We start from the raw sequence: 23187 nt of genomic DNA, 5'->3' as shown, positions 1-23187 counted from the left end.
GCTGGAACCCAGACTTGGCTAACAATGGTGTGCAACATAAACTAGATTCCCCCCCCCAAAAAAGTTGTTTTTTAGGGCATTTTGGAGGTCTGTGCTTAACCTACTGCTGCTATGACCCACATGGCCTCTGCAAGTGACTTTTCCTCCTAAGAGGTTGCGAAGCTGTGGTTTTGAGGGTAGTCATCCAGTTTACAAAAGAAGTATGTCAAATAAAAATGGCTAAGGACATTAAGGTAGACCAAAGCTCTGCAACTAATTGCTACAGATAGCTCTGCTGGTTGGAGCGTGGTGCTGATAATGCCAAGGTTGCAGGTTCAATCCCTGTATGGGACAGCTGCATATTCCTGCATTGCAGAGAGTTGGAATAGATGATCCTCAGGATCCTTTCCAATTTTACCATCCTATTGTCAAGTCATTGTGCTAGGATGGCATAGATCCAAGAGTTAAAAAACCTCAAGTATAACTTTTGGATTTTTTAAATAAAATAAAACCTCTTTACTAACAATGGCCTATTTACCAGAATATTGAAAAGCAGTCTGTGTAATACCACTTTACAGGTGAGAGTCGTGAAATTACTAACCTATAAACCTACCTTCCATCTCGCACAACTTGGTGAAGAGAACGATTAAAGCTAGAATTATTAAGCATTATAGAAGAACAAGCCTGGCAGCTGAAGAGTCAGCATGGCTTCTGCAGAGAAAAGCGCTGTCCCATCACCTCTTGGGCTTCTTTGAGAGTCTCAGCAGGAAGATAGGGGTGATTCAATGAGCATTTTGGTCTTCCAAAAATACCTTTGGCCCTCCAGTGGCAGCTGTGGCTTCCCCCTCCAGGGCTCTGGCCCATTTTCTGATCTGATTACAGAACTGAAAATAAGTTATGTTTATCACAATATGGAAAATGCAAGGTTTTTTGTTTGTTTATAATATGACCTACTTTTATCATTCAAAACATTTGGACTTTCCAAAAAAGGGGGGAGTGTAGTTGAGGACTGGGTAGGTTATTTAAAGCAGGGAAAAGCGTCTCCTGCCCCACCCCACCCCCGTAGCCTTTTGCATGTAACTCTTATTAGGGCCTCCATGCCTATCTTTATCTTTAGGGCCTCCATGCCTATCTTTAACTTGTCTAGTTGCAACTGAGAATGGCAATGCCATTTCTGCTAGCCAAAGTGTTGACCAATGAGCACGTCTAGTGGTAAGGAGAGAACAGGGCTACTTTGGCTCGGAAATGTCTGCGAAGAAGGTTTTTGTTTTCATTTGGCATCGTCCTAAAGCTCAGACCTCTTCCCTCACAAAACCACCACATGATGGGAATGCTAAAAAGCCCAGTTCCACAAATCCCTCCTCCACCAGAGGCTGGTTCCACATTCTTAAATCCTGCATACCTGTAGGAGACAATTCCTATCAAATCCTCCAACACGAAGAGGTGATGTTGTCTAGATGCCATGACCAGCTCTAGTGTGGTCTCTAGAACCAAACGGCTCCTAATAAACCTGCACTCGAGAACATCCTGGTTGGGTTCCACGCCTTGGAAAGCAGTGATTTCATCCCTTCATCTAGAATATGTCCTTGCATTTGCTGTACGTAAATGCCAGTGATGGAATAGTACATGGCTGTACGGGACAACTCAGCAGATGGAGGAGGAGGCTCATATCGCACAGATTGTTCTGTACACCTCAACCCTCCAAAGACCTCTTGTCACCAGGCAGTGGGCAGTCTGAAGACTTGGCATCTTGAGAACTGAACCCGGGGTCCCTGTGTTTGGGTTAGGTGTCAGCAACTGGCATAGTCAGTCTCTGTTCCAGAGATTTGTAGAGAGGGGACTTCAGGAACCTGGGGTAGGAATCCCGGTGCATGAGAGCATAAACTTGCGCTTGCGCCTCATCAAACATGTGAGCGCCGGGTGACGGCAGGGAGTTGTTGATGGTCTCGCGCACTGCAGCATCAATGCTGACCTACAAGAAGAAGCAAACACACACACAGGTTGCTGTCTCAATTCATTTTGGCAGAATCGGCTCTGGAAAAGAGGTGGTGTGTAGGCAACTCCTTTCTGCATTTCCTGGAGTAAGGATGTCGGATGATTCCATAAAAAATGGAAAGAAGAGTAGAAATTATGGATGCTTTGTGGAAATCGCACAGGTCCACACACCTGCAGTGCAATGGGTGAGCCTCACCCTGGGAAAACCTCCTTCATGATCAAGGAGTCTTAGGCAAATGGTACAAAATAGATTATGTCACACCCACCTGCCATTTGCAATGTGTTCCCTTTGCACTGAAAGGATCGGAATGGAATCGTGTAATGGCAACATGGTTTATGCAATTAATTATGTAAGTTGCATAAGTTCACAGCTAGGGCTGATGGGATTTGTAGTCCAACAACATCAGTAGGGCCGTTGGCTACTCATGCCAGTCTTAGGTCCTCATCACCTGCAGGTTGCATTTATTTATTTAAAATCTGTGGACTGATTGAACCGTGGGTTCCTTTTCAGCCAACCAAAGTGTGCTTCCAACAGACTGCCTGAATAAGGGTTGGGAATAGCAGTGATTTGTTCATTCCCCTAGAAATGCCACGAATCCAGCAAATCTGAAAAAGGAAGGAGAGTGGCTGCAGCAAAGCAACGCTCAGCTTGGGACAGCTGCTTCTTGTCCACTGCGTCCCTTTCCATAGCTTTGCCTCCCACACCCCAATGCTGCACCTGGCTTACCTCTTTAGGGGAGAGGATAGAGATGTAATCTAGGTAGATCTTCTTGGCTTTCTCCAAGATCTGCTCTGGGCTCTGCTCCCTTTTGAGGTCCTCGCAGGCGAGCCAGAAGGACATGTTCGTTTCGCTGTGCTCAGTCTGCAGGAACTCCATGAATATGCGCCGGCCGGCTGGACTGGTCAATATGGAGTCGAAGGACCATTGCCAAGAGGCAGCTTCTTCCGCTGTGAGCCTGAAAAGCAAGAGGTGGGAATGGGAGGGTCTGCTCTAGAAGATGCTCTTTCTTCCTCCTCCTCTTGGGGCAGAAGGTACAACTCGGTATACTGTTCAGGACCCAGCAGCTGCATACATGCCATAAATTTAAAGCACATTTCACCACGCAAAGAATTATGGGAGCTGTAGTTTGTTAAGAGTGCTGGGAACTGTAGTACTGTGAGGGGTAAACTACAGTTCCCAGGTTTCTTTGGGGGAGAGAATTGTGGGAACGTTAAGGATAGTAGGAAAGGATACAGCGGTACCTCGGTTTACAGACGCTTCAGGTTACAGACTCCGCTAACCCAGAAATAGTACCTCAGGTTAAGAACTTTGCTTCAGGATGAGAACAGAAATCGCGCAGTGGTGGCATGGTGGCAGCGGGAGGCCCCATTAGCTAAAGTGGTACCTCAGGTTAAGAACAGTTTCAGGTTAAGAACGGACCTCCAGAACGAATTAAGTTCTTAACCTGAGGTACCACTGTATTGAATAAGTTATCCTTCCTTCACTCACACTAGTAAGTGATGTAGCAGAGCAGATTCCCCTCAATATAGCTGGGAGCTAGTTTGCAGCTTCATTTGAATCTCTTAGTTAAGATTATTCCTGGTGTCCCCTTTTGTCCCTCTTAAAAGAATAAAGACACAAGACTCTTTCTGAGTAAAGTAACAAAAAGTTTACTCACATTTCAGATCATAATATGATCCCTGAAAGGCAGGCTTTACTTGGTAATTACACAAACAAACCGTGAGTTTATCTCATATGGAGACTGAACTCATGTGCTGCTGGCTGAGAGCCAGCAGACAGCAAAATTACATTGAGATAACAAAATGGCTGCAGGAGAGCAACATGGCAGTAAAAGACCAGGGAAGACAAGAGAGAGAACAAAAGACATCTGAGAAAATGACTGCATGACTTGGCACTTTTATGGAGTCAGCCAGAGCCATGCCCATCTCCCAGGTCACATGCAGGGGGAGGAAGCTCCAGATCAGTGGAACAGGAAGTTACACTGATTGGATGTCCCCCTGCTTGTGCCCACTCTAGGGAAATAAGGAATGTTGCATTTGACTGTACTAATAGATTACATCCAGCAGGAATGTGTTTTAAATGTACAGCATGGACACAGCCATTACGACAGTTTGCCACTTGCAAGGAATCAGTCATTCAGCATGGCAGTCAAAGGTAGATCTCAAAGGGGTGGGAGTAAGGATCCAGCTTGTCAGCTGGATCTAGTCCTCTGCTGGATCCAGTCCCCAGTCCCTGTGATAACTTTATCCTCCACAAATGTGCCTGGATCCTTTTAAAGCCACTGAACAACTCATGCAGGGAGGTGCACAATTCTCAAAACATATCATAGCCACCTTCTTGGATCAGGAATTGGCAATAGTAAGTTCAGGTACTTTGGCCCACCTCTCCTCCAGGTTTAAAGGGCTTTCCAGGTTGGAGATGCTGGACACTTTACATCCCACGCCGTCTCGCCGTCTCTTCCTTGCCAACCGGTTCCTGCAACAGACAGCGCAAGGAGAGCATTTTTCTGCTAGCCAATGGAGGAACAAGGCAAGGCAAAAGATCCCTGCTGGTAAATATGATCTCTCCTCAGGACTGGTTAGTAGGAGGTATTTGGACTTTATAAGAAATGGGACTTGGCAGAGCCAATGTGGCTTTAGCATCTGTAACTGGGACTAAGCAACTGTGCATCAAAGGCATGGTGGCTGGTGCCCATTGGATCTGATAGGACAGAAGGCAGGGAACCCAGCAGTAGGTGGCGCCAGAGTTAATGACAGATGGTGCCAACCCATTCTACTTTTGCCCTCCTCTTCCTTCCTGCTGAGCTCTACAGGGGCAACACTGAGACTAAGCAAGAGGAAGGTGGCAGGCAGTGGCACCCCCTGGGCTGGTTGCAAATAAGAAGACAGGCAGGTGGGGCTGGCTGGAGGCAGACTGAGGTTGGTGGGGCAGAGCCCAATTTGCCTCTGCTGGTCAAAGGTAGGTTTTGAGAAAGGGCTATTGGAAAGGGTGGAGAGAGGCTGCATAGACTGTGGGGTGAGGATGGACTGAGTGGGATTTGGGTTCTGCCTGGAATAACAACACCCAGACAAGGTGGGCTCCTACTCACAGCCCTGCAGAGGCATTTACCATGTGCAGCAACTGCAGCAACACCAGCAGAAGCAGCAGTGTCTGCGACGGCAGCAGCGACACAGGCCTCTCCTCGTAGTCTCTGAAAGCGGATGGCCTTTCGCTGGGGAGCTGGATTCCATTACCTTGGGAGGGAATGGAGAGAAGAGATGTATTTTTTATTTACTGCACTGCATTTATCTCTCACCTTTGCCTCCATGGAGCTTAAGGTGGTGTGCATGGTTTTCCCTCCCTCCATGTTTAATCCCCACAGCAACCCTGAGAGAGGTAGGTTAGGCTGATTGGCCATGTTTGGCCCACGTTACCCAGTGAGTTTCATGGCCAAGTGGGGATTTGAAGTCTGGTCTCCCAGGTCCGAGTCCAACACTAACCACTACATCAGTGGATTTTCACATCCTCAAAAGCTTCAGACAGATTTTTGCATGTGTACAGATCTGCATGTACCCTGTAATTCTGCAATTTCACTGCATACAGATACCAGTTCATCACCCTGAGTAAACACATCCAGTGTTTCCTCAGAAAATAAGTTTTTAGCCTTCAAGACTGCAAAAGCTAAGCTACATTCAGAAAACAGAATGCATCAAGGTTGTGGTAGAATACCTGCTCACCTGAGAAGAAGTCCCATGGATGACAGTAGGGCTTTACATCTTAATAAACATGTACAGGATCGGGCAAAATACAAAGCAGACAACTGGATGCATATCTTATAAATCTGCGCTTGAATACTGTTTGCAGAACTATGCTTGTCTTGCTGCAGATTTTTATTTTGTAAAGTACAGAATACACTCAGCTTTGGCTATGGAACAGGGAGCAAATACATGGACTTTAAAAGCGAGTTGACATGAGGGTAGAAAAAGAGGGCTTTAAGAGAAGAATTCTGAACTGATTCCAAAGGAAAGACACCGAGAGAGATTCTCATCCTGTCTTATTACTAATATGACTGCACACAAAGCTACTTTCTACTAAACCAGTTGGTCTATCTAGTTCAGTATTGTCTGTACCAGGTGTTGCCCAATCCAGATGTGGAAATCCAGATGTTGTTGGACTCCAACTCCCATCAGCCCCAGCCAGCCTGACCACTGGGTCAGGGAAAATAAGAATTGCCGTCTGACAACTTATTGAGGCAAGCCTGGCCCAGGACACTTTGGCTCCTGAGATGAACCACAAAATGATGCTCTTCCAGCCAGGGAACAGGTGAGAGAATATCTACACCAGGAGTACCAGGGAGGTGGCCGATTTGGCCTCCAAGGAGTGGACCACAGCTGCAATGGTGGCGGCAGCGGGCAATGCATTCCTTGGAGACCAGACCAGCTGCCCCTGTGGATCCTGCCAGCTGAGGTGGTTGCCTCACCTTGCCTCATAGGTGAGCCAGCGCTGCTTTGAGGGATGCATCTTGCCCACCTCTCCCAGCCTGGTGCCCTCCAGATGTTTTGGTCTGCAACTCCCATCAGCTCCACTCAAGGGTCGCTGGGGCTCATGGGTGTTGAAGTCCCAAGCAACTCATCAGGAAGGGGGAGGCTGGTTTATTGTGACTGGCAGCAGCTCTCCAGGATTTCAGAGAAGTTTTTCCCAGACCTCCCTGGAGGTGGCAGGGATTGCATCTGGAACTTTTTGCGTGCACCAGTGGTGTTAAGGAATAGTTAGACTACATTAGACTACATTAAGAGAGCCAATGCCCTGCCCTACCCTTGAGGCTTAAGGTGGGTAACACTCTGCTCCGATCCTTCCCAATTCCAAAATGCCAATTTGGCTACAAATCTTTTTAATTCAAGGGCTCATAGCTCCCATGCGTCATTGCCTTTCAGCCTTGGCTATGCTCACTCAGGAAAGTGAGAGATGCTCTGAGTTAGAAGGGACCACAAGGTCCCCTGCAATGCATGAATATTTTGCCCAACATGGAGCTCAAACCCACAACCCTGAGATTAAGAGTCTCCTACTCTACCAACTGGGACGCAGGTGGTGCTGTGGATTAAACCACAGAGCCTAGGACTTGCCGATCAGAAGGTCGGCGGTTCGAATCCCTGCAACGGGGTGAGCTCCCGTTGCTCGGTCCCTGCTGCTGTCAACCTAGCAGTTCGAAAGCACACCAAAAAGTGCAAGTAGATAAATAGGTACCGCTCCGGCAGGAAGGTAAACGGCGTTTCCGTGCACTGCTCTGGTTCGCCAGAAGCGGCTTAGTCTTGCTGGCTCCCTCGGCCAATAAAGTGAGATGAGTGTCGCAACCCCAGAGTCGGCCACGACTGGACCTAATGGTCAGGGGTCCCTTTACCCTTTACCTTACTCTACAACTAGGATTAGAGGCACTTGATTACAAACGCAAGTTACAGATTTGAGAAACTGAGGATTTCCTTTGAACCTGGAAGCTTTCCACAGCCGTCTCCCACAACCTTGCCAAGCGTTTTGAACCGAGCATGTGCAGAGTGCCTTTCTTCCTCGCTAGAGAAAGCCAGCAGCAGCCCTGGGGCGGGGGCGGAAGCTCTGCAATGCTCCGAAGGGTCGCTAGGGGGCATCCTGCCGTGTCCACACAGTGGGCGCCGAGTTGCTGCGCACGAAGCGGTACGATGCGAGCCAGCTGCCTCCAGCCGGCTGTCTGGTACAGAGGGGACCCCTTCCTTCCCCCCACCCCGAGGGCTACGGGCGCCTCCCTGCTCCCAGGTCTTTCTTGATCAATGACCCCGGGCGGGAGCTCAGCCTTGCCCTAGTCCTGCAAAGCCAAGATGCTGGGGGAGCCCCCGCCGCGCCCCGCCAGCCGCACCTACCTGGTCCCACCCGGGGGCGCCGCCGCGCGCAGGAGCCTGTCGGCCACCTCGCCCGAAGCTTTGCTTCTTGCCCCTGCTTGGAAAGCTCAGCGCTTCCTGCGCGGCTCAGGCGCATCCCTCTCTCCGGCCACCAGGGGGAAGCAGACGGCCGCCGCGGACCCGAGCGGCTGCTCCGTGCAATGCGAGGTGGGTCGGATTGCCGCCCACAGGTAAGGCTCGGCCGTCCACCCCGCCGCCCAAACCATCAACGATTCCGAGCCTCCCTCCCTCCCTCCCATAAGCTAGTCCTAGGAAAGAGGTGCTGGACCTCCACGATTTCCGTTTTCCCAGGCGGCTTCACTCGGTGCCATTTGCTTTTACAGACAAAAAAATCACCTGGACCTTTTATAGCTGTTAGCCAGCTGTTGCAGCTACTCGGAAGTAAGTTCCACTAAGAGTTCAACGGAGCTTTCTCCCAGGTGAATGTGCTACATGTGCAGGAGGAGGAGGAGGATATCATCTGATGGAAATGGAAGTAATTTCTAGCCTACAAAGGGGCACTGCATAGTAGATGTATTAAGATGCCCTGGAGTTATATTTGTGGTCAAACAGAACTACCCAAGACTTGGGTCTCCAGCTGTTTTTGGACTACAACTCCCATCATCTCTGACCACTGGTCCTGCTAGCTAGGACTGATGGGACTTGTAGTCCAAAAACAGCTGGAGACCCAAGTTTGGGAAACCCTGCTCCAGAGGTTACTGGACTCCAGATCCCACCTGCCTCCACCAGCATGGCAGCATGGGAGTTGTATTCCATCATCTGGAGAGCCACAAATTAGCCATTCCTGGCAGAGTAGGGATGGGTAACCTGTGCTCCTTCAGATATTGTTGGACTCCAGACTCCCAGCATCCTGACCATTGGCCCTGCTGGCTGGGGCTAATGGGAGTTGGAGTCCAAAAGTCCCTGGATGGTTCCCTGTTCTTGTGGCTGCATCACAGTGGCAAATGGCAGGGCTGTAGCTAAATGGTAAAGCAGGGGTAGAGAATCTTAAAGCAGGGGTAGAGAATCTTATGCCTTCCAAGTGTGGTTGAATTTCAACTTGTCACAGTCACTCTCCTGTATCAAAATGTGTTCAGTTTTGTATGTTGTTATATTTTTGTTTTGCTATGTTATTAAGGAAGTGTTACTGTGCTATTGTTTTGCTATAAAACTGTTTTGTAATGTTGGTTTGAAATGCATTGTTTCTTTGTTGTCAGCCACTTTGAGGATGGGGTGTGTGTGTGTGTGTGTGTGTGTGTGTGTGTGTGTGTAAATGGCATACACATCAAATGAATGAATGAACATTGGCCCATCTAACTCAGTTTTTTCTACACAGACTGGCAGCTGCTCTCCCAACACTGCCACAAGATACTGGGGACTGAACCTGGAACTTTTGTGTGCAAAACAGGTGCTTTCTCACAGTTATGGCCCTTTGCTCTCATTTGTGACAAATACCTAGAAAAATGTAAAAATATGCAGAAATTGAACAAATGGAGGAGGACACTTAGTTTAAGGCTGTCTGTCCCTGACAGTACATGTCTAGTTTAATGAGCCACTTAGATGCTTTCATTCTAGAGGTACATTGGAATGCATCAATCACAGCCAAGACAAAACTGGTTCATTTGGAAAGGAGGTGGGGCAGTGCTGCTGCTGGAATGGGGAAGGGGCCACAGCTTGGTGGTAGAGCATCTGCTTTGCATGCAGAAGGTTGCAGGTTCAATCCCCAGCATCCTCAGTTAGGTAAAAAAAAAAACCCATGGAGAGCTGCTGCCAATCAGTGTGAACAGTACTGAGCTAGATGGTCTAAGTTAAGACAACTTCTTAGGTTCCTACACTCTGAAACAGCTCTGCATGATGAAGAGGCCACTGGAATGCTGTGAGATTAATGCAGCCTGCTAAAAATAAATCAAAAGCCTTAAGAAAAAAAAGCCTTGCATAATACAATAAATATTTAACCATTCAGAAAATGCAAAGATGAGAAGAAATGAAATATCCATTCATTCAGGGAAGTGCCATTTAAGACTGCAAGTGGGAAATCTGCAACACATCTGATTTCTAGGGGAGGTGGAGAAAAACACTGTGTGTGAGTTTTTCCCCCCTTCTTTTTCTCTTCTGTGCCTCCATCCTCCCCCCATCATCTAGGAGTTGGATACCTTAAATATATATAAAGAACAAGTTAAACAGCCAGTTCAATATTGCCATGTAATATGGTCAGAATGGAATTATAAAATTCTGCAAGAGAGCTACATAATGTATATGAGCATGCACATCTTGATACCTTTGCCCTCTTTGGGTGTTATGCCCCCTCATGTGATAAGGGTGAAAGGGGAAATGTGCAGGCCAGTTTTGTCTCCTCTGCTGTCACACCATGTTTGCTGCTTAATGGTAAAAGTTCATGCTTTTGATGCAGACGGCCTTGTGGTTGGGTTCTCCCAGACTGTCCTATGGCCAGCAGGCAATTGTTTTTCTTCCAGCAGCCCTTTGGCCACTAACTGGTTGTAGTGGCAGGATCTTCGGAGGATGGGTGTTGCCTGCTTTCTTTCTTTCTTTCTTTCTTTCTTTCTTTCTTTCTTTCTTTCTTTCTTTCTTTCTTTCTCCTTTGTGCTTTTAAATGGGTTTATTATTATTTTTCCAGTGCTGTTTTGATAGGGTTACTTGTTTAATAAGATTTATATGTCTTGTGTGTTTCTAGTTGCATCTGTTTTAATGGGTGCTATTATTGTTGAAATTGCAGTGTCCCGTGCACAGCGGAATGATGAGGAGTACGTGCCACATACTCTATATTGCTTTATTTACTTTTCAAAGCTGGTAGATTACAGAAAAACATCTTGCCTCTGCCGGAGCAGAGAAAAGCATCCTCTCTCCTCTAAAACACAGAGAGAAACAACACACACTGAACTGCAAAGAACAGTGAAAAACAGGAAACCAGTGTACGTCACATCCAGTCTCCCTTTCCCGTGGGAAAACTCCAACAGCAATTGACTGTGGAATGTAAACATTGTCTTGTGACCAGCATTTCGCTGCACAGTGAAGAGAGCAGAAACCAACATCCTCCCCCTTTCTGTGAACATCACTGGGCAGCGTGTTCGTACAATATCAGTACAAACCCAACTTCTGCACATAGGTACAGTGTTGATCCCTTGACACAATCTTGGACAATACATCAGCAGGAATTTCATTACCTGGCATATAGGACACCGTTACGAGTCCCTTCTGAATACGTCCCTAGCATGTTGCAACTTCAATTGCAAGTGCTTTGTGCTTTGCTTACAACCTTCAGAATTCAGCAAAGCCAAACATGCTTTGTTGTCCTGGTAAACCTGGATTGGACATTTGACAGGAATTTTCATGTCTTTGCACAATTGTAATAACCATTCACAATCCTTAAGTGAATAAGACAGTGCATTCAATTCAGCTTCACAAGTACTTAAGCTAACTGTTGTTTGCTTCTTGCATGACCAATCAAAAAGACCCTGATTGTACATATAGCAAACTCCAGACGTACTTTTCCTGTCTGTAGTGTCACTTCCAAAACTTGCATCTGCAAATATTTCAAGACCACCAGACTTCTGATTGTTAAATCTCAATCTGTAATGCATAGTGCCTTTCAAATACCGCACTATGCGTTTCAGAGCTGTCCAATCCTTAACAGTAGGATTGTTGACTTGTCTGCTTAGCAAATTACAGCTAACAGCAATGTCTGGTCTTGAACATCTGGCAATGAAGTTTAGCTTGCCTAGCACACTTCTGTACAGTGTAGTGTCAGAAAATGCTTCTTCAGTGTCATCTACCTGATAACCTGTTGTCATCGGTGTGTCTACAGGGTTAGCATCCATCAGGTTCAGTTTGCTTAACACATCAGCAATTTTCCATGACTGGTGTACTAGAATGTTACCATCTTGATCTCTCTCTATTTCCAGAGATAGGTAGTTGTTTACTTCACCAAGATCTTTCATGTCAAAGTGCTCTTTCAGTTGAGCTAGGGCATTATTGTACATTGTGACATCTTTCCAAAAGAATAAAAGATCATCAACATAAAACAAACAATACAGTTTGTTTTGCCCCTCCTCTTTGACAAATACACATGGATCAGCTTTCCCTTGTTTAAAACCTAGAGAAAACAATACTTCAGTGAGTTTTGTGTGCCAACACCGTGCACTTTGTTTGAGACCATAAAGGGACTTCTTCAGAGCACAAACAAATCCCTGTTTTACCTGTACGCCATCAGGTGGAAGCATATAAAGTGATTCATCTAGAGATCCGTACAGAAAAGCTGTATTCACATCATGGTGACTAATGTGTAGATTCTCCTCTGCAGCTAGCTTGAGCATAAGCCTAATGCTCTCATACCTCACTGTGGGTGAGTAGGTCTCGTGATAGTCTTCACCTGGTACCTGTGCAAAACCTCTGGCTACCAATCTGGCTTTGTGTCTGACTATCTTGCCATTTTGATCAGTCTTCGCTTTGAAGACCCATTTGCTTCCAAGCAGTTTCATTCCTGGAACTACTGGAACTAGGTCCCATGTTTTGTTCCTTTCCAAGGAATCAAGCTCAGCCTTCATTGCATTTAACCATGGCTCAGCTTCCTTTGAACCCAAATCCTGGATTTCTTTGAAACCTGAAGGTTCAAATACCTTCTTGGAGCTTTTAACAGCTGTTACTGCTATCTTAGCAAACTCATCAGCAAATCTCTTTGGAGGTCTGCCTTTTGTGGCTCTTTGTGACCTGCGAATTAGCCTTAGGTCTTCAACACTCTCCTCTTCCTTCTTGGGAGAAAAGTGACCTATTGTGAACAATGGTTCCTCCAATTCTTGATCAGAGCTTTCAGAGGGTCGCATAGAGGCTTTCGCACTCTTGAAATCCTCTGAATCACCCGATTCAGTTTCAGACTCAGAATCAGAACCTTCATCAGTGGGTGTGGGTTGTTGCGGTTGCTTTTGCTGTTGACTATCCTCAGTCTCATCACTGTCATCAGGATAACATTAGAAAATTCCCACATTCTCCCCCCACTTGGCATTGTACTCAACACTTCTTGTGAGCTTAATTGCCTTTGTCAGTCATCATTATTCTGTAAGAACCTTTCTGATAACCTAGAAAGATACCATGCAATCCACGCTTGTCTAACTTGGAGTTTTGTGGTGAGTGAACCCACATGTCAGAACCAAAAATTTTCATGTGTTTGATGTATGGCTTCTTGCCAAACATCTTCTCATAGGGGGTACAACCAATTGCTGAAGATAACCTGCGATTATAACTGTAAACAAAACATGAGAGAGATTCGGCCCAATAACTCTCTGGAAGATTTGCATCATGCAGCAAGGTTTTTAACCCTTGAAGCAAAGTCTGGTTTGCTCGTTCCGCAAGTCCATTCTGCCATGGCGAGCGAGGACTAGACAAATCGTGTTGAATTCCTTTCTCAGACAGAAAAGCTTCAAACTGCTGAGAAGTGAATTCTCCCCCGCGATCACTGAAAAGAGTCTTTACCTTCTTTTCCAACCAAGCACAGAATTCCTTGAACCTAGGAAAAGCCTCTGATTTCTGCTTGAGATTGTACACATAAATATACCTGGAAAATGCATCAATGAGAACCATGAAGTACCTGTTTCCACCCAAAGAGGGCGCTAGTGGTCCAACCAAATCAGCATGAACAATTTGGTATGGTTCTGTAGCTTGCCTACTAGACACCTTACCTTTCGCAGCCATTTTCACCTTGTTTGCTGCGCATGCCTTGCACTTCATGTGGTACCTGCAGGGTTTAATAGTCATACCTTCAACCAAGGCAGGCATCTTAGATACTGCCTCAAAATGCAAATGACCAAATTTTCGATGAAAATCGTGAATACATTCTGCATGCAAACTTTTGTTAGAACCTGCAATGCAACAAGTGTCATCCTGCACAACATCATCATAATACAAAACATACAAACGATCAACATATTCAGCATGCAATACATAATCATTTTTCTTTGTGATGATGCACCTTTTGTTCTTAAAGGAAACGTCAATTTTCCGCTCATTCAGCTGTCCAACGCTGAGCAGATTATGTTTGGCATCCGGCACATAAAGTACATTCTGTATCGATAAGTCCAAACTGTGAAGAACAACAGTTCCGTAGCCTTTACTGGGGATTGTGTGGTCATCCGCCTGGTGAATCGCACCTTCCTGTGGTGTAAAAGACACGAACAGTCGCTTATCATTGCACATGTGATGCGTCGCAGCCAAATCAACAACGAAGAAAGATCTAGACGTCTTCTGGACCTCTGCAACCTTTGGAGTGAAGCGTGAGACCATTGCCTTGTGCTGCGTTGTCCTGGACACTGGACCTTTGCCTTTGCTCTGGCCTCTTCCACGCGATGAGCTTCCACTGCGCTGCTCTGCCTTGGCCCTGGGATATTTGCATTCCCTCTTCATATGGCCTAGACGTCCACACGAGTAGCATTTCACTGCCTTCAAAGCTTTGGCGTCATCTGGTGGTTCCACTGCACTATGGGATGACGTCTGTGAAGTCTCCCCCTTGCCCATGCAGCTATCACCCTGGCGGTCTGCTTCATTCTGAATCATGGCAGTATCACAGGCTACTGTGAGTTGAGCATTTGGCTGATCAGTGGTAACAGATTCCCCACTTGCCTCAGCCAGCCTTCTGCAGCTAGCCATCATGACTCTGGCATTAGCCTTCTGCATCATCTCTGCTGCTTTATATCAAGCTGCTTCACTGCTGCTTCAAAACCTCATTCCAAAGGCAAGTTCAAAAGTGCTTTGTCTCTGCTGCCTTAAATCATGCTGCGTCACTATTTTCTGCAGCTGCTTTAGTCCAAAAGCACTTTTAAAAGTTACTTTCGATTTCCCCAGCATAGGAACTTGATCCTTTGAGCCCTTGCCTATGCCCGGCAAACGGCCTTAAAAGTTCAAAGTCCAGCCATAAAGCCATTAATTAGAAGCTGGCAGGCTGCCCGGAGCAGTAGCACATACCTCATCAATCATCTTGACGCGCAGAGATATCGTCCGATCCGTCCCTCTGCCGCTGTTCCGATATCTGGAGCCCATTCTTAAGATGAATGCATTTTTCTGGGCCCATAACCAAATATTGTTGAAATTGCAGTGTCCCGTGCACAGCGGAATGATGAGGAATACGTGCACATACTCTATATTGCTTTATTTACTTTTCAAAGCTGGTAGATTACAGAAAAACATCTTGCCTCTGCCGGAGCAGAGAAAAGCATCCTCTCTCCTCTAAAGCACGGAGAGAAACAACACACACTGAACTGCAAAGAACAGTGAAAAACAGGAAACCAGTGTACGTCACATCCAGTCTCCCTTTCCCGTGGGAAAACTCCAACAGCAATTGACTGTGGAATGTAAACATTGTCTTGTGACAAGCATTTCGCTGCAGAGAGCAGAAACCAACAGCTATAAGCCACCGTGGGTCCTGTGCTGGGCGGAAGGCGGGATAGAAATAAAACGAATGAATGAATAAAATATTTCTCATTTTGCAGGTTGGGTGTGTGTGGACATTGCTGAGGCTGAAAGAGAGTAGCTGTTGCTGCCTAAAAAGTTCACAGGAACATAGGACTATTCCTCTACTGGCTCAGTATAGCTCACTAGCTGCTGGCTCACTTGTCACACAGCTGCTTTCCAGGGTTTCAAACAGGGATCTCTGCCAGCTGTACTTGGATATGACAAAGATTGAACCTGAGACCCTCTACACCAGGCATAGGCAAACTCGGCCCTCCAGATGTTTTGGGACTACAACTCCCATCATCCCTAGCTAGGAAGACCAGTGCTCAGGGATGATGGGAGTTGTAGTCCCAAAACATCTGGAGAGCTGAGTTTGCCTATGCCTGCTCTACACTCCAAGGGAAGCCTTTCATGGCAGAGGTGAGATTTCGGACAGAGTTCATGCAGTAAGCAAATTCAGACATTGTCAACTTGGTGCCCTTCAGTTGTTTGGGACTACAACTCCCATCAGCCCATGATGACGATGACGACGACAACGACGACAACGACTATAATTTATTTATACCCCACCCATTTGGCTGGGTTTCCCCAGCCACTCTGGGTGACTCCCAACAGAATTAAAAGCACAATAAAACATCAAACATTAAAAACGTCCCTTAACAGGGCTGCATTCAGATGTCTTCTAAAAGTCAGATAGTTGTTTGTTTCCTTGACATCTGATGGGAGGGCCCTCTGCCTGCCTGAAACTGACAGGGTTTGTACATTGCCCAGAACAGCTGTAGGAAGCCAGGTTGTTGAAGAATCCTCAACATTTCCTCTCTTGATCATGGCTGCCTTTACAGCATTCAGCAGATTAATTATCATTTCTAGGTCATTGCCTTCAACCAATTGATATAAATAGTTCAATCACACACCCAAGAGATTGGAAAACATTCTCAACCCAGTGATTTCCTCCTTGGGTGACAAAACAGCCATCTAGAATGTTGTGGTTCCTGTGATCTTTCCAAAATATAGTCAGGAAATCCCCATAAAGTGCCTTCAGCGATCCCGGGTGTCGTCGTAAATTAATCTAAAAGGATCGCTAGAGACGGATAGAGAAAAGTGCTTCTTCTTCTCTCATAACATTGGAACTGGTGGACATTCAAGGAAGCTGAATGTTGGGGGGGGGGATTGAGAACAGACAAAATAAAAGCCTTTCCCACACAGCACAGTGGGATTTGCTCCCATATGAGGCAGACATGGGCACTGGCTTTGATGGCTTTCAAAGAGGATTAGACAAGTTCGTGGAGGAGAAGGCTCTCAAGGGTTACTAACCACGAAGACTGACTGTCTGAGGCTGTCCACCTCTGAATACCCATTGCTTGGATCACAGGTGGGCAGAGTCCTGCTGCTTGCTCAGGTCCTGTTTATTGCGGTTTCCCACGGAGACCTCTTGTTGGCCACTGTGAGAACAGGATGCTGGCCAGGTCCACCACCATCAGTGTTATGTACTGAAGTTCTCACCTTGGCCAGCAGGGGGATACTGTAGATAGTTTTCACTCAGGTCCACATATGCAAATAAGGGATTGAAAGTGACGTTCAGTGATTGGATAGTTACAGAAAGTGGTTACAGTTGCGTTGTACTGGAGCTCTATATAAGCAGGCTGGCTGAACCCTTCAGTTCAGTTTTGTTCTGGCCTGTGAATAAACAAGAGCTGTTTGAAGAATCACTGTGTCGTCTGATATGTTCACCCACAACTTAACAATCACTTTTTAAAAAATAAAATAAAATTGTATACCGTCTTTCTATCGTACAATACTCAAGGCAGTTTACAAGCTGAAGAAACAAAGAATGTACACCTTATAACAACCGAATGCAATACAAAAGTGTGTTAATAAAACGTAGCTTTAAAATAAGCAACCTACATCAAATAAAGTAACATTCAACAATCATTAGAATAGTATAAAAAAAAATATCAGCCTATAAAAATTAAACAGAAATCTACTCTGAACAATTAAGATAAATAATTTCTAAACTACAATGAATAAAACAACGGCAAGCCACAGTGCATAAAATAACACAATACAAATTGAGAAGCAGATGCTGGAGGGTGGGGCAAGGCAGGGGGAAGGAGGCCTTGCCTGATGAAGTCTCTCCCCTCAAGAGTTCTTCCTCCAGGCACAGCTCCCTTATGAGGACTCTTATGTTCTTATGATCTCTTCCCCAGAGTGGCTGGGGAAACCCAGCCAGATGGGCGGGGTATAAATAATAAATTATTATTATTATCTTGGAAGTTTGGGTGCAGTTCTACTCGCAGAAGATGAGTTTGCAAAGAATTAAGACAGACAGAGTGGGGGGCATCCACTTTCCCAGTCTGTTCCTGTAACTTTGACCTTAATCAACTTCCCCACATCACTGGTATTTAGATGCATGGCATTTACAACCTCCTCCTCCCTCCACTTCTCTCTCAGATCTCAAGATGAGAGGTCACCTTTGTCCTCTGAGATAACAAAGGAACAAGCACAGCTGCCTTGTTCTTCTCTAGACTAGTTAGATAGACTGGAACAAACAATTATTCCATCCAGGTTATGTACTTCCTACAAGAAACAACTTTATTATTTTCATAACTACAAGCATTTATCTTGTGTGTGACTGCAGCAAGTAAAGTCTACTCCCTAACTGAGATTTACTGGCTTTAATGCAACTCACTCTGCATACCAATAGGGTTTCAAGAGGCAATTGGACCCAGTTATCCCAACAGATGTGGTGTGAAGTACCATGGAGATATTTTGAAAAGATTTTCCATCGTTTGTTTGTTTTTTGCTGAGAACAATGTCTTTCTTTTCTTTTTGAAACTGTTCCATTTATTTGTTACTTCTATAAACTGCAGCGGATGGTTGACAGGCCTATTAAAAGTACAAAATACAGCCCAACATTTAATCAATAAACCCAAATTACAGGCAATATAAAACAGAGAAACTGTCTAAAAGTCAGCCTAGACACAGCTGCATAAAATCCATTTTAAAAAAGCATAAACTCAAGCAAAGGGGGAATAACTTGGTGCAAGGATTTAAAGCAGGGGTCAGCAAACTTTTTCAGCAGGGGGCTAGTCCACTGTCCCTCAGACCTTGTGGGGGGCCGGACTATATTTTTTTTTGGGGGGGGGGGAATGAACGAATTCCTATGCCCCACAAATAACACAGAGATGCATTTTAAATAAAAGCACACATTCTACTCATGTAAAAACACGCTGATTCCCGGATTGTCTGTAGGCCAGATTGAGAAGGCGATTGGGCCAGATCCAGCCCCCGGGCCTTAGTTTGCCTACCCATGATTTACAGGCACCAGGTGTATCCCTAGCATAATGGAAAAGGCCCCAGGTGAACGAAATGGGCTTCACCTGGTGCCTAACTTTTCACTTATTTATTTATTGTTACATTTATACCCCAGTTTTCCTCCAGACAGTTCAAGGTGGTGTACGTGCCTTGCCTCTTTCCCATTTTATCCTCACAACATCCCTGTGAGATAGGTTAAGCTGATGGACTGTGGCTGACCTAAGGCCACCCAGTAAGCGTCATGGCTTAGTAGATATTTAAAGCTCAGTCCCTTGGGGCCAGCACTCTGCCACTGCACCAAACTGGTTCTGTGTCAGGTAAAAGGTAAAGGACCCCTGGATGGTTAAGTCCAGTCAAAGGCAACTATGGGGTTGTGGCATTCATCTCGCTTTCAGGCTGAGGACCTGGCGTTTGTCCACAGACAGTTTTCCAGGTCATGCGGCCAGCATGACTAAACCACTTCTGGTGCAATGAAACACCGTGATGGAAACCAGAGCGTGCCGAAACGCTGTTTACCTTCCTGCCTCAGCAGTACCTATTTATCTACTTGCACTGGTGTGCTTTCGAACTGCTAGTTGGCAGGAGCTGGGACTGAGCAACAGGAGCTCACTCCATTGTGGGGATTCAAACCGTCAACCTTCCGATTGGCAAGCCCAAGAGGCTTAGTGGATTAGACCACAGCGTGTCAGGTAGGGGAATCAGGAGAAGGGCCTCTGAGGAAGATCCCACGGACCAGGCAAGTGTGTGTGTAAGTCAGACACACAGAGAGAGAGATTTGTCAAGTAACCTGCCCTGAAGCCATCTAGACAAAGGAGCCAAAAGAGTCCTTCAGACCTCCCTCACTCCAACAAGCCTTTTAAGTAAAGATTTTTACTAGTCTGCACCTGCAGTGGAACTGTTTCCAAACGTTTTATTGTTTGTGTGTTTTCTGGTCTCCTTTAGGAAGAAGGGAAGGCTATAAATTTAACAACAACACCAGTTTCTCCTTGGAGACACAGGAAGTCATTGCACCTCGGACACACTCAGGACTTATTGCCAATAAGGAGTTAGCCGGATATGTGGCAGACAGTGTAAAAACACTGAAAAGCCTCCGCACCCCTACTGGCATTCTACCTGCGTAATTGTTTTTGCAGTTTAAGTTACTTTATCAAGTGTTTGGGTTTTCTTTAGGACAAGGAAAGGAGAGCCAGAGCCCTGGCTTCCTTGCCCTGCTGCCGAACTTGTACGTCTGCCTAACTTGCCTTGACGCTTTGTCAGCTGAGGCCAAGACACTTCATCAGCTGGGGCTCCCTGTAGCTCCTGGAGCAAGACTCACTCTAGCCAGGCAAAAGGAAACAGCCACGGAGGGCTGGGTAAGGAGCGTGGCCTGGAAATCATCCCAAGAGAAGGCGAAAGGCCACAAAAAATGAGCCAGAGACTCAGTATATGGCATAAGGGGAGTCTGATCAGAAAAGACTGCATAAACTGCAGCTGCCTGTCTCAGAAGACGTTGCTTATCTCTGAAGCAAGCTGAGAAGTAATAGAAGGAACAGCTGTTCAGGAGAAGGCAAGAAATGCAAGGCGCCTGGGGACACGCTGGGAAGAATCGATCAGAAGCACAGATTGTAAATATAATGCAGCAAAGAATCAAAGAAGCATGTAATGTATATATATATTTAGGTATGCGTAAACAGTAGAGGAGGATCACAAGGTGTTGTACTCTTGGAAGGAGCACAAAAACTCTTTTTCCCTGGTGCTACTGGAAAGCAAGCAGAATGCTAAACAGAAGGAAGAAGCCCAGCAAGACATTCTACTCCCTATGGTGGGATTTACCCATCATGCATTTCCTGTTGGAGTGATGAGAGCAGAGATGGAAAGCCTTGGAAAAATGAATGATGGCACCGAAGGACTACCCAAATGAAAGGCTGTGTGCTAAGTCCTCTCTGTGGTAGCAGTGTTTTGCTGGAGGAACTATCTGCCTGGGGGCAGGGAGCATGGAATTATTATCATTATCATTATTAAGATTGCTGCAGTGTGTTACATGGAGGGGCTGCCTTTGAATATGGTTCAGCTGGTGCAGCATTCAGTAGCCAGTGGGTTGGACTAGATGAACCTCAGGGTGAACCTCCCTTCCAATTCTATGAATTTTGGGTAGGCAGAGACTAGGCCATTGGCCCATTTTGTCCAGCATCCTTTGCTCACAGTGGCCAACTAGTTGTCCACAGGAACCCCACAGGCAAGTCCTGAGCCCCACAGCAAACTCTCTGCACTTCTGATTCCCAGCAACTGGGATTCAGAGTCTCAATGCTTTTGACACTGGAGGTAGCTACCACTTTGGGCACCATTTTTTTAAATTTTATTTTAGGTGCCAGATGTTTTCCTATTCTAAAATGATAACTCTTGTTCTCTTAAGCAGAAGCTGCCATGTTTGTTTGTTTTCCAAAATGTCAGAGTAGGGAGGGGACAACCCACCTGGCTTTGGCACTCTTTGCTGTTTAAATATTAAATCCTGGTTTTGGGGGGGGGGGATACAGAAGCAGAATTTGAAACGATGCACTCCTTTTCATCTCCCTCTCTTCCCCCACATTTGTCTCTTTCCCCCGATCTTCACTTCCAGTTCAATATTAAATCAAATAAATGTCCCCTGCTGAGTTCAGGGAGGGACAGAGTTTCAGGCAAAGTGGCTTTTGAAATATTAAAGGAAGATGAAATAGGCAGGTGTGAAATATGATTGTTCATTCCTAATGGCGAGCTTCCAGCCATCATTGGCTGTGGGCTGTTCCCCTCCTCCCATCAAAACTCTAGAGAATAATGAGTGGGGGCTGACACAATAGACAAATTATTGTCTTCATTATTATGTGTTGATCTATGAAGTGTTCCCTTGCTTGGGTCAAAAGGCTTTCTGTCACTTTATAATTAGATACTGGGAAGAGGGGAAGGAATCCCTCTCTGGATTGCTGGCCTAAGGGTGAAGGGTGGAAGATTCTAGGCTTGTGGGATCTGCTATATATTTTTGTATTGGTACCCTGAGAGCCATTTCTTTCTTCTTCTTTTTTTTGTAGATGAGAATTTTATTGATCACTCTGATTCTTCTTAATCTGTATTAATAAATTCCACAACCTTTTGTACCTTGCACTTGTCAGGAACCAATGTTTTTACAAAATCCATAAAAGGTAACATTATTTCCACCGCTACCACCACCCCTTTGTATCTTCCCCAAATTATTATTTCTTTTTATTGAGTTTCACTTAAATAACCAAAAATAACCAAAAGAAAAAACAAAACAACAGTTTCAGAAAAAAGAAAAAAAAAGAAAAAATATCCATACATAACACATAAATAACATCAATTTCCATTACAGTTCTTTGACTTATTCCTTGAATCTTTATATCTTTAGATGTTTAGATCTTTCCTCTACACACCTATTGACCTCCTTCCCTTCCGATTTCGGGCTTCTTGATAAAAATTCTTTCTTTTTTCTGCAGCTAATAATTATTAATGGTTTGCGCATTGTAAGGTTTATATCAGACCTGCTGTAGTTTTTAAATTTCTATAGTTTCCTTCAATATATACCATAAATTTATTCCAATCGCTAATAAACTTTGTATTTTTTTGGTTTCTAATTTTTTGCGTCATTTTTGCTAGTTCAACATATTCAAATAATTTTGTTTGCCAGTCTCTGACCATTGGGGTATTTGGACTTTTCCAATTTTGTGCAATTAATATTCTAGCTGCTGCTGTCGAATATTGGAATAATGTCTTATCTTCTTTTTTAATTTCGTCCCCAATTATTACTAGTAAAAAGGCCTCTGGTCTTTTAGGGAAAGTGTATTTAAATATTTTTTTTTTAACTCGTTATAAATCAAATCCCAAAATTTCTTCATTTCTTCGCAAATCCACCACATATGGTAGAAATTGCCTTCTTTAATTTTATATTTCCAGCAGGCCTTATTTCCTGTTTTGTACATTTTTCCTAATTTTGCTGGTGTGATGTACCACCTATACATCATCTTTTACAAATTTTCTCTGAGTGTGACGCATGCCGTGAATTTCATTCCACTGCTCCATAATTTCGACCACTTTTCATATTCTATATTGTATCCCAAGTCCATTGCCCATTTTGTCATGACCTCCTTTATTTCTTCGTCTTTAGTGTCCCATTCCAATAATATATCATACATTTTGGATAATAACTTGGTTTTGCCTTCAATTATTTCTATCTGGAATTTAGATTTTTTCTCACTTATCCCTACTTTTTTATCTTCCATCCATATTGCGTTTATTTGATGATATTGCAGCCAGCCTGTTAATTTGTCTTTCAACTCCTCATATGTTCTCAATTTCCAGCCGCTTCCTGATCTTATCAGTATGTCTTCGTAGGTCAATCTTTCTCCTTCCATATTTGCCTTTTTAGTTGTTAAAATGTCAATTGGTGAGAATCACCAGGGTGTTTTCCATTCTAAAAGTTTTTTATTTTTCTCCCAAACTTCATATAGTGGCCCTCTAATAATATGACTTGAAAACCCTTTATGTACCTTTTCTTTATTTAGCCACAAGTAGGCGTGCCAACCAAACCTA

General features: G+C 45.0%; 1 protein-coding gene and 1 long non-coding RNA gene across 2 annotated transcripts in view; one reads left to right on the top strand and one right to left on the bottom strand.

The window, feature by feature from the left end:
• Positions 1-1099: 1099 nt before the first annotated feature.
• Positions 1100-7940, bottom strand: LOC309346070 (regulator of G-protein signaling 17-like). The gene is made up of 5 exons (XM_081869747.1): positions 7843-7940; positions 5084-5208; positions 4358-4450; positions 2702-2930; positions 1100-1951 (listed from the first exon to the last, which is right to left on the bottom strand). Exons 2-5 carry the CDS (start codon positions 5203-5205, stop codon positions 1763-1765), a joined length of 633 nt encoding a protein of 210 aa, XP_081725873.1. The 5' UTR covers positions 5206-5208; positions 7843-7940; the 3' UTR covers positions 1100-1762.
• A 42-nt stretch (positions 7941-7982) lies between these two features.
• The window catches only part of LOC309346297, a 34244-nt gene continuing 19039 nt past the window's right edge, over positions 7983-23187 (top strand). Inside the window, exon 1 of the long non-coding RNA XR_014158578.1 lies at positions 7983-8051. This is a non-coding gene — a long non-coding RNA (uncharacterized lncRNA). The remainder of the gene's footprint in view (positions 8052-23187) is intronic.

Source organism: Podarcis erhardii, assembly GCF_964252035.2.
Source record: "Podarcis erhardii genome assembly, chromosome: 7".
NCBI lineage: Eukaryota > Metazoa > Chordata > Lepidosauria > Squamata > Lacertidae > Podarcis > Podarcis erhardii.
This window is presented reverse-complemented; position numbering and strand designations above follow the sequence as displayed.